The sequence below is a fragment of the Lycorma delicatula genome, chromosome 8 (genome assembly GCF_047948215.1).
Source record: "Lycorma delicatula isolate Av1 chromosome 8, ASM4794821v1, whole genome shotgun sequence".
In the NCBI taxonomy this organism is placed as follows: domain Eukaryota; kingdom Metazoa; phylum Arthropoda; class Insecta; order Hemiptera; family Fulgoridae; genus Lycorma; species Lycorma delicatula.
In genome coordinates, this window is record NC_134462.1 from 10,514,066 (window position 1) to 10,527,774 (window position 13,709).

General features: G+C 31.8%; 1 protein-coding gene across 5 annotated transcripts in view; it reads right to left on the reverse strand.

Annotated features, from left to right (window-relative positions):
• LOC142328814 (protein cereblon-like) overlaps positions 1–13,709 on the reverse strand; it is a 38,120-nt gene that overhangs the window by 16,141 nt on the left and 8,270 nt on the right. For all 5 annotated transcript variants that reach the window (XM_075372865.1, XM_075372862.1, XM_075372864.1 and 2 more), the window contains 2 exons: positions 10,179–10,348; positions 3,441–3,643 (listed from right to left, as the gene is read on the reverse strand). In XM_075372865.1, coding sequence (XP_075228980.1) covers positions 3,441–3,643; positions 10,179–10,328 — 353 coding nt within the window. In that variant the 5' untranslated portion in view covers positions 10,329–10,348. The remainder of the gene's footprint in view (positions 1–3,440; positions 3,644–10,178; positions 10,349–13,709) is intronic.

Genomic DNA, 13,709 nt, shown 5'->3' on the forward strand with positions numbered 1-13,709 from the left:
TCACAGCTCCTTTTTGCTTCATATACTATTCTCTAATCAGTCTCCTCCTATCCTTCAAATCACCTCTCTTTTCTTTCAGAATCTCAAATAACATTTCCCACTGTACTCTGCCAAATGCCTTTTCCATATCTATAAAACACAAACTCAATCCTCTTCTACAACATCTCTCTCCAATCATTCTGATCAATCCTATAGCTTCTCTTGTTCCCATTTCTTATCTGAATCCAAACTGTTCTTCTCCATTTATTCTTTTTGCAGCATGTGATATTAAGCTGATAGTTCTATTCTCTTTACATTTTTTGTTTCCAACTTTTATCTTTTTACCTCCAGGACCACTGTAAGGTATTACTTCAGAGGATGGGATGAAGTGAATGTTTTGGTAGCATGTGAAAATGCCATGCCTGACCGGGATTCAAACCTTCTGGATGAAAGGCTGAGTCGCTACCACTCGCACCACGGAGGCCGGTAACCAGCCTTTTTAGGTATAGGTTTCATTACTGTTTAAACAGAATCTTCTATTTCATAAATTCTATTGCACAGCGAAAGTATATCATCTACTCCCTCAGCTTGTAAACATAAAGAGTTCTATTGGAAATTCATCTACTCCTGTTGCTTTTCTGTTCTTCATATCTTTAATGCAGGGTGAATTTTAGTCCTGTTACATAATTGTTAACGTCTGGTAATTATTTTCTAAGAAAGGGAAATTTTGTTTTGTAACACAAAGTTGGTAGCGCTACTCAACCGGTATAGATACCGTAGTGTGAGTTGATTCTCCTTGAGCTTTTTAAACTTTTGTGCCGTTTCCGGTTGTATTACGAACAGAACGTCTTTTACCATAGAACAAGCAAACAGATAATAACGTGCTAATAGGTCGACCAACTCGCTTGACAGATGACATTTTAGAGAATGTGAAAACAAGATTACTCAATTCTCCATGGAAAAGTTTACGAAAACTTTCCACGCAAGTTGGTTTGTCATATTCAAGTGTTCAGAAAGCTGTTAAAAAATTGAAATTGTATCCATATCGTGTACGATTAGTCCAAGAGCTTCAGCTCACCACTACATTTTCTGTCGCAAACACTACCTGTCTCTCGAAATTAGTTTGCTAGCCTAGAAATTGACATTTTTTCTGGCAGAGGAACATCAACAAATTTTATTTGAAATGATTCTTTTACACTCGCGTACGATTTTGTTGAAAAATATTGTTCAAGAATGAAAACTCGTTGTTCTATGGTAAAAGACATTCTGTTCGTAACACCACCAGAAACGGCACAAAAGTTTACACAGCTCAAGGAGAATCAACTCACACTGCTGTATCTATACCGTTTGTGTAGCGCTACCAACTTCGTGTCACAAAACAAAATTTCCCTTTCTTAAAAAAAAATTACCAGACATTAACAATTGGGTAACAGGACTAAAAAATCACCCTGTAGCTTGAATAACTTCATCTTTTAACTGGTGGGCCTTTTTCCTCTTCCACAATTTCTTCTTCCCCTCTCAGCTTTCCATGTTTCACATTTCCTTCTCCCTACATACAGGTCCTCTACCTATCCTCAACATCGTTTCTACTCTTACGTTGTTTCTGTATCTCATCTTGTTTATAAACACTTTTACCATCTTTCTTCTCAATTTCTTTCATTTTATAAGTAAAATTTCTTCTATCCCTTGTGGCATTTTTCACCCTCTTATATATTATATCATGTCATATTTCCTTTTCTTTTCTCAATTTTCTACATCTTTACATTTTTCTTTTAACCACCTTTCTATAGCTTTATATGTCTCTCTCTTTAATTCGTTATTCAATCTTTGATAGATTGCTCTGTTGTATTTTCCTTTTTTATTTTTATTTTCTTCTTTCTTCCATTTTTTGTATCAATTCTTGTGTTACCTGAGGTTTATTTGTTTGAGTGTCTTCTTAGAAACTGATTCCTTTCTTTATAATAAAACAAAATTTCTTTCCTCTTTTTTTATAGTAAATTTATAAAGATAACATTTAAACACCTCACTGCCTGACTAACTTATTTTATCTTCTGAACTCCTAAATCTGACATTAATTATTCTTTTAGGTGGTAGAAATTTGCTTATTAGCAATAAAAAAGGATTCGTTACATTTCCCATAGGAACGTTCAAACTGTGGATTTTTCCAAGTTAAAAAAAATCTGGTAGTAAAGATAGTTTCATTGTATTATTTTCTACTGCAAATTTTTAATAAAGAAAATTTTATACTTCCATATATCAAATCATTTTGGAAATAGCCTACAATTTTCCCTGTATTGCCTGAGCAAGTTTGAAGGTGGCTCTTTCTTAAAGTAGAGAAAAAGAAAGCTGTTGCAGAATCAATCTGGAATAGCACTAGTAATATGCTGTTCCCATACTTAGTAAAATCAGGAAGATTTTCATTTCCATAATCCAAGAATTGTGGGACTGCTTGTCTCATTTTATGACTCCTTTGAGGGTAGAGCAATCTGTTTTTACTATCCAACCTATTCCCTTCTTCTCTAATGGTTTTTGAATCTGTACTAGACATCCACAGGATCTATTATAAAAATTGGGACATTTAGATTTATTGCATTCTTTATTGCATCATTGCATCCTTGGTGTACAACAAAGATTGTTGTATACCAACAATGTAACAAGTAAACAAAAAAAGAATAAAAACTGTATATTTTGAACTGTAAAACTAAAGTTCTTAGTGTATCTATCTCTTGTTTTTCAGAACTTGAATGAAAATGGAATTTAACAACATTTAACAAGTTGCTGTATGTGGAAAATAAAAATAATTCAAATGTTCAATGACTATATCTGCAGAGTACAAATTAATAAAAACCTTTCCAAAGCTTCTGCACCAACGTTTACTTCATTTTTTTTTTATGATGATTTAAAATAAAATTATCACAGAAATTAAAAATCATTTAAGAAGTTATTCTGTGGAGTTACCATAGAATAAATCCATTCTTCAAATTACATTTTTTCCATTTTTGGCTGGTATGGATTATTATCAGGCTACATTGTTTGCTAACAATAAACAGACTAAATTTCACACACAAATTAAATAAAATTTATTACGTAATGTCAATCAATGTTAAGTCTTCTTTTTAACAAAGTTAATTAAATCAATTTTACTGTTTGCTCATTATTGTACACTTAAAAAGCTACACCTTTTAAGTGATTTTTAAAAATATACTTTTAAAGTAGATTTTTTATAAATTTAACATTTCTTCTTTGGTTTTTTAATACATAACACTGTAAATCATTATAACAGAGGTACACCATGGTTCCAATTGCCAATGTCAGCCGAGTGAGGTGCAAGCAAAATTTCATTTACTGTATCTATGATATAACCTATAAAATATATATTTTGGTATGAACAAAATAAAGATATCATCTATTAAAAAATTTTTTTCACAAAAACATATTTCCCACTGATTTGCAAAACTTACCAGCTAGCAATCACTCCAAACGTACGATCATTGTTAACACAATGCCTTAGCATGGCAATTGTATGCCGATCAGACACTGTTAAAGGTAGAGTCTGTCCTGGTACAAGCACCACACCAGATGGTGGCAAAAGTAATAAACTGTGATAACAATTATCCTCTAAAAATGTACGACCACTCAATACCTCCATATCTGAACCCAGGTACTGAAAAAACAAAATTTCAAATTCATGTTAATAAATAAAACTTGATTTAGGTTTATAAATTCATAAAACTTATAAAAATAATGCACAATACAATAATTTTGTAAAGAAAAGTCAGAAACAAAGCATTAAAAATTACTTATGATTTGTCCGAAAAAAAAATCAGGAAAGCTGTTTATTGATTATGCGGGTGTCTATAAATTATGTGTAAAACTTTGAATTGATCACAAAACATATTGTGAATCTTCTTAAGTATAAAAATTATATTCATCACATTTTAGAGAAATATTAAAGTTTAAACTTAGTCATTAACATTTAATATGGGATCATTCTGTTGAATGTAAAATATCCAAACTATAATTTAGCTCATGCCAGGCACAATCCAGCATGACTGAATCAATTCTTTGAATTGCAGTTTGAATTCTTGCCTTAACTTCAATGGTTCACAATTCTAGTGTCACAGATACAATCCTTAAATCCCCAAAGTAAGTAATTACAAGGTGTGATGTCTGGTGATCTAGGAGGCCAACGGATGAATCTATTACAACTGATTCAGTCACCACGGAAAAAATCATCAAGTGATTGGTAAACAAACGATGTGGGGAAAATGTCTGGCTGGGGCTGTAGGAGGTATAATTCTGAAGCATGTCAAGGTAATTACTGCCCTTAATAGTTGTTTCTTGAAAGAAAAATGGGTCATTTTATGTATAAGATAGACATACCATGTTATGTATAATAACTATGATCCCTAGGTATTTCCAGAGTGAACTTTGCCTACAGCCTCAGTTTTTTTTATTCTTCCCCCTAATAATACTTGATTTTTTTTTAAACAAGTTTGAATTAACAGCGACTGATTTGTACTGTTTTTTTTTTATCTTAGTTAAAAATAACTTATCTTGCATGTTATTAAATAATTGTACAAAAGGTTAAAAATAACCTGTGGGGGTGGAAACCTTAATTATAAATAAATGTTTCACTGATAAGTAAAATATTTTTGTACAGGTATGCTTACAGAAGCTTACTGGTACTGTTTTTATTCTTTTTTTATGTTATAAGCATAAAATAAAATTATATGTAGGTCTACTAAACACACTTACTAACTAGAAAATATAGCCAAAATAACAACACCCCCTCCCACCACCAGGATAAAATACCACATTCTAATAACAAAACAGCATCCATATAAAATTCAAGTATAATTTCCAACAAAAATAAAATCAACTTAATTTATTCTAAAGACAAAACATTCTATTTATACAATTAACTGTTCACTATTTACAAATCTGCTTATGAATAGCTTCTAAAAGTGCAGAAAAATGTTCATTTTCATCAGTATCGGAACTGTCATTATCACTTGCACCTACTATTATACTATCATTACCACTAATTTACCCCAAATCTTCAATGTCTGACACAAAATTAGTGAGGTACCTTTTTTTTTTTTGGAGAGGCGAAAAACACTTTTACGTTATCATTGCCCAGACACGATGTATTTATTTTTAAAAACTAAATGTTAAAAATTCACAACTAAAATTAAAAACATCTTTAAAAACAATTAAAATATATATTAAAATGAAAAATTACGATAATAAAATTACCATCTGTTTTACGGCAAATGGCATAAATAGCTTACACAAAGTAATTTAAATTTTTGAATACAAACATATGGCCATAAGAAATCGTAAAACATAAGATAACTTTGTTTCATTATCCCCTAAAATTGTTCAAATGATATTTCCTAGGTTAAACTTGCAATGTAATGCCGCATAACAGATACAATCCACAAGAATGTCGTGCACTGTTAGTTGGGCAGTCACAGCGAGCACAAAGGGGTATATCTGTTTGCATCATCAGATATCCATGAAAGAGCCTATTGTGCCTATTTGTAAATGGCAGATAACAACCTCCTCTCGACAGTTATTTCCGCATGAGGAGCTCTACAGTGATATAGGGTTCTTAATTGGGCAAAGTTTAAGTAATCATGAACTACCCTCTCCAAGAAACAAACAAGATCGTTAGAAGCAACATAATTGGTAAAAATAGGCTGTAAACAAGCCTCTTTTGCGGCACTATCTTCGCGCTCATTGCCTGAAATTCCTATATAGCTGGAGCTGCAGCAGAAGCTCACTGTTGTATTAGATCTGGTCATTTGTGAAACAGCAGACTGAATATCACATACAACAGGGTGTCTGGAGTATACATCACTAATTGCCTGTAAGGCACTCATGGAATCTTAGCAAACAAGTACATGTCGAATTATTGGGTTAATTATACTTAGGGCCTTAAGGCTTTTTTTAGCAAAAAGCTTCGCAACGATAATTCTAGTGATGCTGGGAAAACCAAAATGTATTGTCTATTGTCAACCATAAAAGCACACCCAACAGAATCATTTTTAAAGCATTCATAAAAACCGTAGCATCCGGAATCAAGCTATTTATAATATCGTAAAATGTGTTCCACAGAAAAACTACATTTGTGCTCTTTTTATTATTATTATTATACTGACATAGATCAAAGCAGTAACTAACAAGAGATCGCCAAAGTGGGTAATTAAACAGAGCAGCAATAATAAATGGAGGCAATTTTATGCCTACAGCTGAGAAAAGATGCTGAGCTCTGACGCCTAGTGGAGCAGTAGATCTCGGCTGTTCCTGTATCGATTGACATGCTGGTTGGAGAATACTGCATCAAAGGTTGGATGAGTTGGTTGCACTTTAATCTGAGCCACGAAGGAGCATATAATCTGCTTCCACCTATTCCAAAGAGATGACTTTCCTAAGAGAGCACTGTCCACCAGCAGGGGTTGAGCGAAACACGCCCATGGCAAGACAAATGGATAAATGATGGACAACATCGAGCATCTTCAGCACAGTGGCCCATGCCTGTTGAATAAGCTATGCAGCCATAGCCGAAGCGGGAACAGACCAGAGCTTAGTAGAAGTGCAAATAAAAAATGCATATATGATTGGCTCCCCAATGGGTATTTCATAGAACTCTCAGTATGTCTAACATTTTTAGACACTTTTCTTTAAGACCTTCAAATGTGTTATGTAATGATGATGTACAAGAAATGGATTCAACATAATTCAACCAAGATTTACACTTAGCGCACCGGAAAACTTGACGGCAAACAGCCCTCGGATTGCAGAAGACATAGAAAATTTCAGTCATTGGACTTCAACTGAAATTACGTAAAGCCCTATGCCAATCTCTTAGTGCCCGCCTACAGTCTTCATCCCACCAAGGAACAGCAGGCTACTTGGCTTTTCAGATGTTAATTAGATGAATTCATTTGTGTTATCAATAATCTGATGAGTTAACTTTGCAAGTTGGTGAATTGTGCTACCACTCCTGTCATAATTGACAAAGGAATCCTTGTATCCAGTCTGCTTTCTGATGAACCACTCATCTCTGTGGTTGACTCTGAGGCTAATCCACCATTATTGACTAAGATAACCAGTCTATGATCGCTTTCATAGAAGTTTTTGGGAACATACCAAGTAAGATGAAGGAGCAAGTTTACTAAACACACTGATAGATCGATGCATGAAAATGCACCTGATGAAGATGATATCAAAGATCTAAGTTCTGCCTCAGTCTATCAACTATACTGCCTCTGGGAGAACAAGACGATGAGCCCCAAGAATGATGATAGACGTTGAAATCGCCAATCATTAGGGATGGTATAGGAGTCTAGAAAAATAGATTGGATAGATCGCTCTCACTGACATGAGAATGTAGGGGAAGATATAAGTTGCAAACATTCATTTTGAATGACATCAATATCTTCACTGCGACTGCAGTAATGTTTGTCGCTAGCAGAATATGAAAACTAGCAGAATTATGATTTCCTTCAGGAAATCGTAATTACACCCTTACGCCTTCTACTCTCAGTCTGACAGTCACATCTTTTACAAACACATCCGCAAAAGGACACGTCATCCTGGAAATGGAGGCGAATCTCCTGCAGACACAGTATTAAAAGATTTTGTTCCTTTAGTAGGATTTCAATATCCTCACAGCAGGAACAAAGACCACGAAAACATTCCACTGTAATTTTTGTATCCATAAATAGTCTTTTCCTGTTATTACAGAACTACGTGCATATTGTTTATCAAATAAAATCTGGTTTTTCTTCTTGTTGTTAATAACTTTAAGGAAGTGGTTTGCTTCTTCAGGCACTTTGTCAGCCTCTATATTCTCAAAGAGATCTCGAGGTGATGGTGGGAACTTGGAAGGCAAGAGATACTGTACCAGGCGACAATTATTTGACTGATCCCTTCATAGGGACCTTGGTAGTTTGCTGTTGTTGTAGTAGTAGGAACTTTATTTGTTGTACCAACTAAAGTTGTTTTCGGTAAACCACTGTCAGTCTATCCACCAATAATATTTTTTTTCTTGTGTGCATTTTTTGTTAGCTCTGAAATAATGGTGAACGAGGTGATTTGAGCAGATAACACCTGAACAAGCAATCTTACTTTACTACAGGATCTGCACTGTTGATTACCCACATTTGTAGGGGTTTCTTGGATGTAGCTTCGTTTTTTCCTGTTTAGCCTCTGGTAATCACCTTTCAGATAATACTTCAGAGGATGAATGAGAATGATATATATGAGTGTAGTCTTGTACAGTCTCAGTTCGACCATTCCTGAGATGTGTGGTTAATTGAAACCCAACCCCCAAAGAACACCGGTATCCACGATCTAGTATTCAAATCCATGTAAAACTAACTGACTTTACTAGGACTTGAATGCTGGAACTCTCAACTTCCAGATCAGCTGATTTCAAAAGACGCGTTCACCACTAGACCAACCCGGTAGGTTTGCTTGGATGTAGCTGCTGCAAAAGAGACATCAGTTTTTACCAGGTTACACAAGTTTAACGTCTTTTATACTCTTTTTTTGTATGGCTGGAAATGATAGCTTCTGCTGGGTACAAATTTTGAGAATTGCCTTCTCCTCTTTAAAAGTGGTGCAATCTCATGAGCAAGCTGAATGTGATCCCCCACAATAAACACATTTCTCTTCCTCCTAGCATTCAGTCATTGTGGCCTTCATTTGCACATGAAGCAACAGATTGCAGTGTTCTGGTAAGAAGACATAGTGTGGCTATACCTTTGACACTGGAAACATCACGTAGGGTTGGGAATGAATGGTCACTCTTGAGTAGGCATGTAATCTATTCTTATGTACTCCAATGGTATGGGAAGGATAAACGTCAATATAAGAGAGAGAGAGTATGTTCCTCTATTCTACTCTGACATCTCATGATTTCTCTCACCTCAACAACACCTTGAGGACGACAAAGTTCATCGGCAATCTCACTAACATCTATCTACAAAACGTACCGGCAAAAGATTACTCCTCGGCTGATATTCAAGGATTTGTGGCATACCGCTTTTATGTTAATACCATCCATATTAGTGAGACGCAACAGTGATTGACTTTGTTCGTCGCTAATTGTCTCAACAAGTATTGTGCCATCCCTCAATTTCCTGAAATTTTTAGATGAACCACTTGAGCCTGTAATAACTTTTTGATCAGGAAAAGTGAGGGCTTTGACTTGACTTTGGGTGGTGGTTTTTTAGATGGATCACCAACCCTCGTAGCGGTTTTTTGTGAGTTACTAAGTTTGGTCCTATGAGTACCAGGGAAATAGAAGACCACCTCTGCAGAGCCCATGCGTACAAAGGCTAAAGCTAAATGCAACTGGATTTGCTCAGATGCCCAGAGGACATCGTTCAAGACTCACTACATAGAGCTACGCACCTGTTGGCACAATGGTTTCCCCCTTGGGTTGTATTTCATAAGGTATTGCAACACTACTGAGTGTAATTGAAAGAAGAAATAGTGAGATACAGAATTATTTCATCACCACAAATAAAAGATTTAGCCATTACAACACAAAGCACTAACTACATGTGGAATAACATAAACACCACTTGGCTAGCAAGGTGAATACAATTCATCTTTCAACAAAAAACACGGCCTTCTGAATGTGTTATAGTTTGTAAATAGAAAAAAGTGTCTTAAATTCATAACACGGTGTTTTACTAGTACTAACAAAACAAACATTCATGTACATGCACAGTAAGATCACAACTTACCGGTATGTGCGTCGCCAAGCAGAGGCATATGGGCACCAATGTATTGGAACTTTCGTACGAATTAAAAGGTTAAACTCAGGCTCAATTTTTTGAGTAGTCTTGCCTGAGCTTAATATATAAGCCTGAAAATTCCACCAAATGGTGACATAAAACAATGCTAAATTCAACCTACCATGACAAATACAACTTAGACTTTCTTGACCAAAGAAGTTTTATCACTATATTATTATCTATAACTATACTTTTTTATGCTTAGTTAAAATTTTACAAATTATTCATAGACCCCCTGGTAAATGAAAGATAATAATATCCTTCACTTAGAAACACCAAAAATAACTTTTAAATAGTTTATTAACACACATTCAAAACATAGCAAACAGTACATATATTGAAATGTAAAAATATTCTATCACGAAGTAGTCAAATTATTACCGAGTGTTCACTGGGCAGAACAGTGTCAAAAGTTGGCTTAGGAGCAGGCTCTGGTTCTTCCTCACTAGATGGTGGGTTATCTCCTGCATTATTGTTTCGTGCATCAACAACAGCGACAGGAAGTCTTGATGATGCAATTACACTACCCATTTCTGTCTCATCAGAATAATCTGAAAAAAAACTCAAATATTTGAAAAGACCATGATATGTATATGCTTATAAATACAATAACTACATCTTTTAACAATTTAAAATAGAATCAAAACATTAATAATAATGTTATTATTAATAACATTGCTTTTCATTCAATATTACAAAAAGAGTTCATTGTTTTAATTTTTATGGCCAGAGTTATTTATTAAATAACAGTAAGCTACATAGCTTTATTACATAGCTTTATTCTTCCTACCTAGTGTTTAAATTACACACTTATTATTATTTGACTTTTCAAAATACTTGCATATATTTTTCTGATCTTGAAAACAATTATGCATTTTAGATATATTCCTAAAATGCATAATTGTTTTTTCTAATAATAAAATTTCTTAATCTTTATAAAATCATAGTACAGTTTTTAAAGATTAATAAAAATAAAATAATTTAGTGAATTTATTTCTTAATGAATAACTTTTAAATTACTTGTAAATCTGTTAAAAAGGCATATATCATTTCATAAAATCTCAGCTAAGAATAAAAAACAGTTTTAAGAATAGAATTTCAGCACAATTATAAAAAATTCCAATGACTATGACGATTAAAAATGAATATTATTCCAATTCAACTGCACTATTAGTGGGTTGACCAATAAAAATCTTTATTATAAAAGTTACAAATTAGAATGTTATGGTATGGTAACCTTAGGAAATACTCAAAGCTATTCAGAGATTTTATATGTGATTTTGGAGTTTTTTCTATGTGAATGCAGGTTAAATACAATGTTATATACTGTAAGTAGTAAATATGTAAACAAAATAAATGAAATCAATTAAATAGTTACAGAAATAAATCAACAATTAAAAATTATTTCTCCCATAAAAAATTTCACTTAAAAAAAAAACAAATTGTGACTTTGTGCACCTAATTTAAAAAAATGTTTAAACCCACAATTAACAAACCTACGACTGGCAAGGTATGAATCAGTGAAAACACTAATAACGTTTATATATATTATAAACTGCTTACCAATGTATTATTTGTTTTCCTCAAGTGCAACATATCGAGAAAAAAAATTCATACAAGATAATAATTTTACAAAAATAAAAGATCCTACAAATAAAATCAATAAAGAAACTGCTCTAATGATTAAAAAATGTAAACATATTTTCAATGACAATTACACTAAACAAAATTTTAACTTCACTAATACTGGAGTCTCTATATCAAAAGCATTACCAAAAATTAAAACCAGTATACCTACACATCCAATCATAAATTTTATACATATATAAAATATACATAACAATTAAGTAAATTTTTATCAAATACATTAAAAGAATATATTAAAATTGAAAATAAATGTAATTTAAAGAACAGTTATAAATTAATAAATATTCTTGATAATATAAACAAAAATACTAAACTCTGACAATTGATATAAATGTTAAGTATACAAGTATTGATAATATAAACAAAATACTAAACTCTGACAATTGATATAAATGTTAAGTATACAAGTATTGATACAAACAAGACCGTAAAGTTAATTAACACTACCTTATCTGAAGTGAAATTACAAACTAATTTAATATATGAAATAAATGATTGATTAAAATTATGCCTTAAATACAATTATTTTAAATTCAATAATAAATTCTACCGATAGGAGAAACAGCTTGCCATGGTATCACCACTTTCAGACATTTTTATGAATAATTTTGGAAGTACCATTTTACCATCAATAATTAATAAACATCAAATCATACTACATAAAAGATCTGGATGACATTTTAATCATATTTAATTTAAAAAAAAACTAAAATGAAGAAAATATAATAGTTAAAGCAGTCAACTCATTTGATGAAAATATTAATTTTACTATGAATCAAGAAATTAACAATAGAATCAATTATTTAGATATAAAAATTTCAATAATAATAAATTGGACGTAAACATATATAGGACCAATCCAACAATATACCAGAATACACTGTAATTCTTTTCATCCTGGAACCAGAAAATAGCCGCTTTCAATTTATTAATTTACAGAGTAATTACATATCTCAAACAAAATACTAAAAATTAAATAATATTAAATACATTGCCACATCGAATGGATATTATGATAATTTAATAGATAAATTATACATAGCGAAAAAATAAAACAAACACATAACTAAGAAAAAGATTATGTAAAAATGGAATTAATGTAAACTATAGAAAATTTAATAAAATATATAAATCATTTAATTTAAAAACAGCATATACAACTAATAATAAAGTAATTAATTTTATTAATAATAGAGCTATAATTAAAATCCTAATAAATGGTAATAAATATAATTTGAACAGACATAAATTAGAACTAAAGAACATATCAATTGTATAACAAAGAAATATAAAGATCATTCAAATTTTGCTAAACATATTTTGGAAACTAAACATTATTATGGTCCAAATAAATTCATTGGCTAAACTGACTCCACAATCTACAAAGTTCATAACAACTGTGATACTATTACAATACGGATGTAATTATTTAGACTTTAATTTTTACAAAATGACGATCACTTGTTATGTGTATAACTTAATATGTATATTATTCAAATCATAATATATATCACTCATAAATTATAATCCCTTCTGAAGATGGCAGAATAGCTAAAAGCATTTGAGGGAAACAAATAATATATTGGTAAGCAGTTTATATTATATATAATAATGTATTTTACCAACGGTGCCATGTTAGAAAAACTTAATTAAAGTTTTAACTGAAATTAACTTTAAGCTATCTTTTACCAAATGAAATATGGTGGAAAATCCATAAAACTATATAAATGTAAGTTTTTATTACCCAAAATAACAGACAAATTTAAAGAAAAATGCAGAAAGCTGAAAAAATTTCAAAAAGTAGATGAGAGAGATATCTCAAACTAAAAAAAAAATTGTGATCAAACTTTAATATTCAATTTCCTTAACACAATTAATTTACTGGAAGAATAGTTTACATACACCATGTTAGTGCACTTTGCTACAAAATGTATATACTTTTTACAAGCACTAAAAAAAAAAACCGAATTTATAAATTTTTTCAAGCATTCAAAAAAAAGGTATGTAGATTTTTCGACAACCAACTGATTAACCAAGTTTATAGCAGTACTCTGTTGGTAGCACTGCATTTAAGTTACCTTTTTCAGTAGTTTTAATAAATCTTCAGAATTCACATTTTAATTTTTTTTTAATTGTTAAAAAGGAGCATAGAGTTTTAAGGATACACAATGTTTAGACATAGGATGATATTCTAATGAATAATGGGATATTCCCATAAGCCTTATTGAAAGTTTCTGCTGAATTAACATGAGAGGTTGTAACTCG